Source organism: Aplysia californica, unplaced genomic scaffold (genome assembly GCF_000002075.1).
Source record: "Aplysia californica isolate F4 #8 unplaced genomic scaffold, AplCal3.0 scaffold00947, whole genome shotgun sequence".
NCBI lineage: Eukaryota > Metazoa > Mollusca > Gastropoda > Aplysiida > Aplysiidae > Aplysia > Aplysia californica.
Window position 1 is genome coordinate 31483 of NW_004798217.1, and position 834 is coordinate 32316.

General features: G+C 44.0%; 1 protein-coding gene across 1 annotated transcript in view; it reads left to right on the forward strand.

Moving 5' to 3' along the window:
- LOC118478782 overlaps positions 1–834 on the forward strand; it is a gene marked incomplete in the record, with an annotated part of 7096 nt that extends 6262 nt beyond the window's left edge. The window contains 1 exon segment of the mRNA XM_035973007.1: positions 558–834. Coding sequence (XP_035828900.1) covers positions 558–831 — 274 coding nt within the window.

An 834-nucleotide genomic window follows, 5' to 3' on the forward strand; every position in this document is an offset into this window, starting at 1 on the left:
CCCCCCCCCAAAATAAAAAAAAAGAATAGGCAAAACATTAAAAAAGTTTTTTTAAAAACCAAGAAAAAAAGATGGGGAAAAAAAAAAGAATTGAAGGTTTAAACAAAAAGAACAAGGAAATATTCACAGATCAATGTGGCTCTGGGATGGAAAAGAGCTTTGTCCTGTATGGTGTTCAAAACTGAAAAAAAAAACAACTACCCACATACAATTACTCTTTATAATGATAATTAACTGGGCAGGTGTGCAGTCAGACCAATTATATTATATTACCATAGCATTGCACGTTTTGAAAAAGACTTTCACCTACTATCTGCCTTTGTAGTGTCACCTACTTTTTGCATTTGTAGGGCATAAAAACTGAAACGGGAAAAAAGAAACAAACGAAAAAAAAGTACCCCCAAAACAAAACAAAATAAAAAGACAAAAAAAACAACACCACCAAAACCCCCCAAGAAGAAAAAAGATTTTAAAAAACCAACATGACATATCTCCTCCCCCCCCCCCCTAACCACCACCACAACACACCACCACCCCGTCATCATCATGTCCGCAGCAGCGTACGGCGGCCTACAGTCGGACCTGACCAGCCTGCTGGAGTGTGGTGGCCACAAGGAGGGCGGTGGAGTGGACAGTGGTCAGCAACAGGTGTACAGCTCGGCCACGTCCATGCCCCAGATGAAGACGTTCTACCAGCGGCCCGGTCAGTCGGTGGCCTCGTCTGTGGCCCCTTACGCCACCACCACGCTCATCAACAAGGGGGTTAACCCCACACCCAGGCCTAGCCAGGCTAGTGTGAGTTCTCCCTCTTTTTACACCTTACCGCTTTAAAAA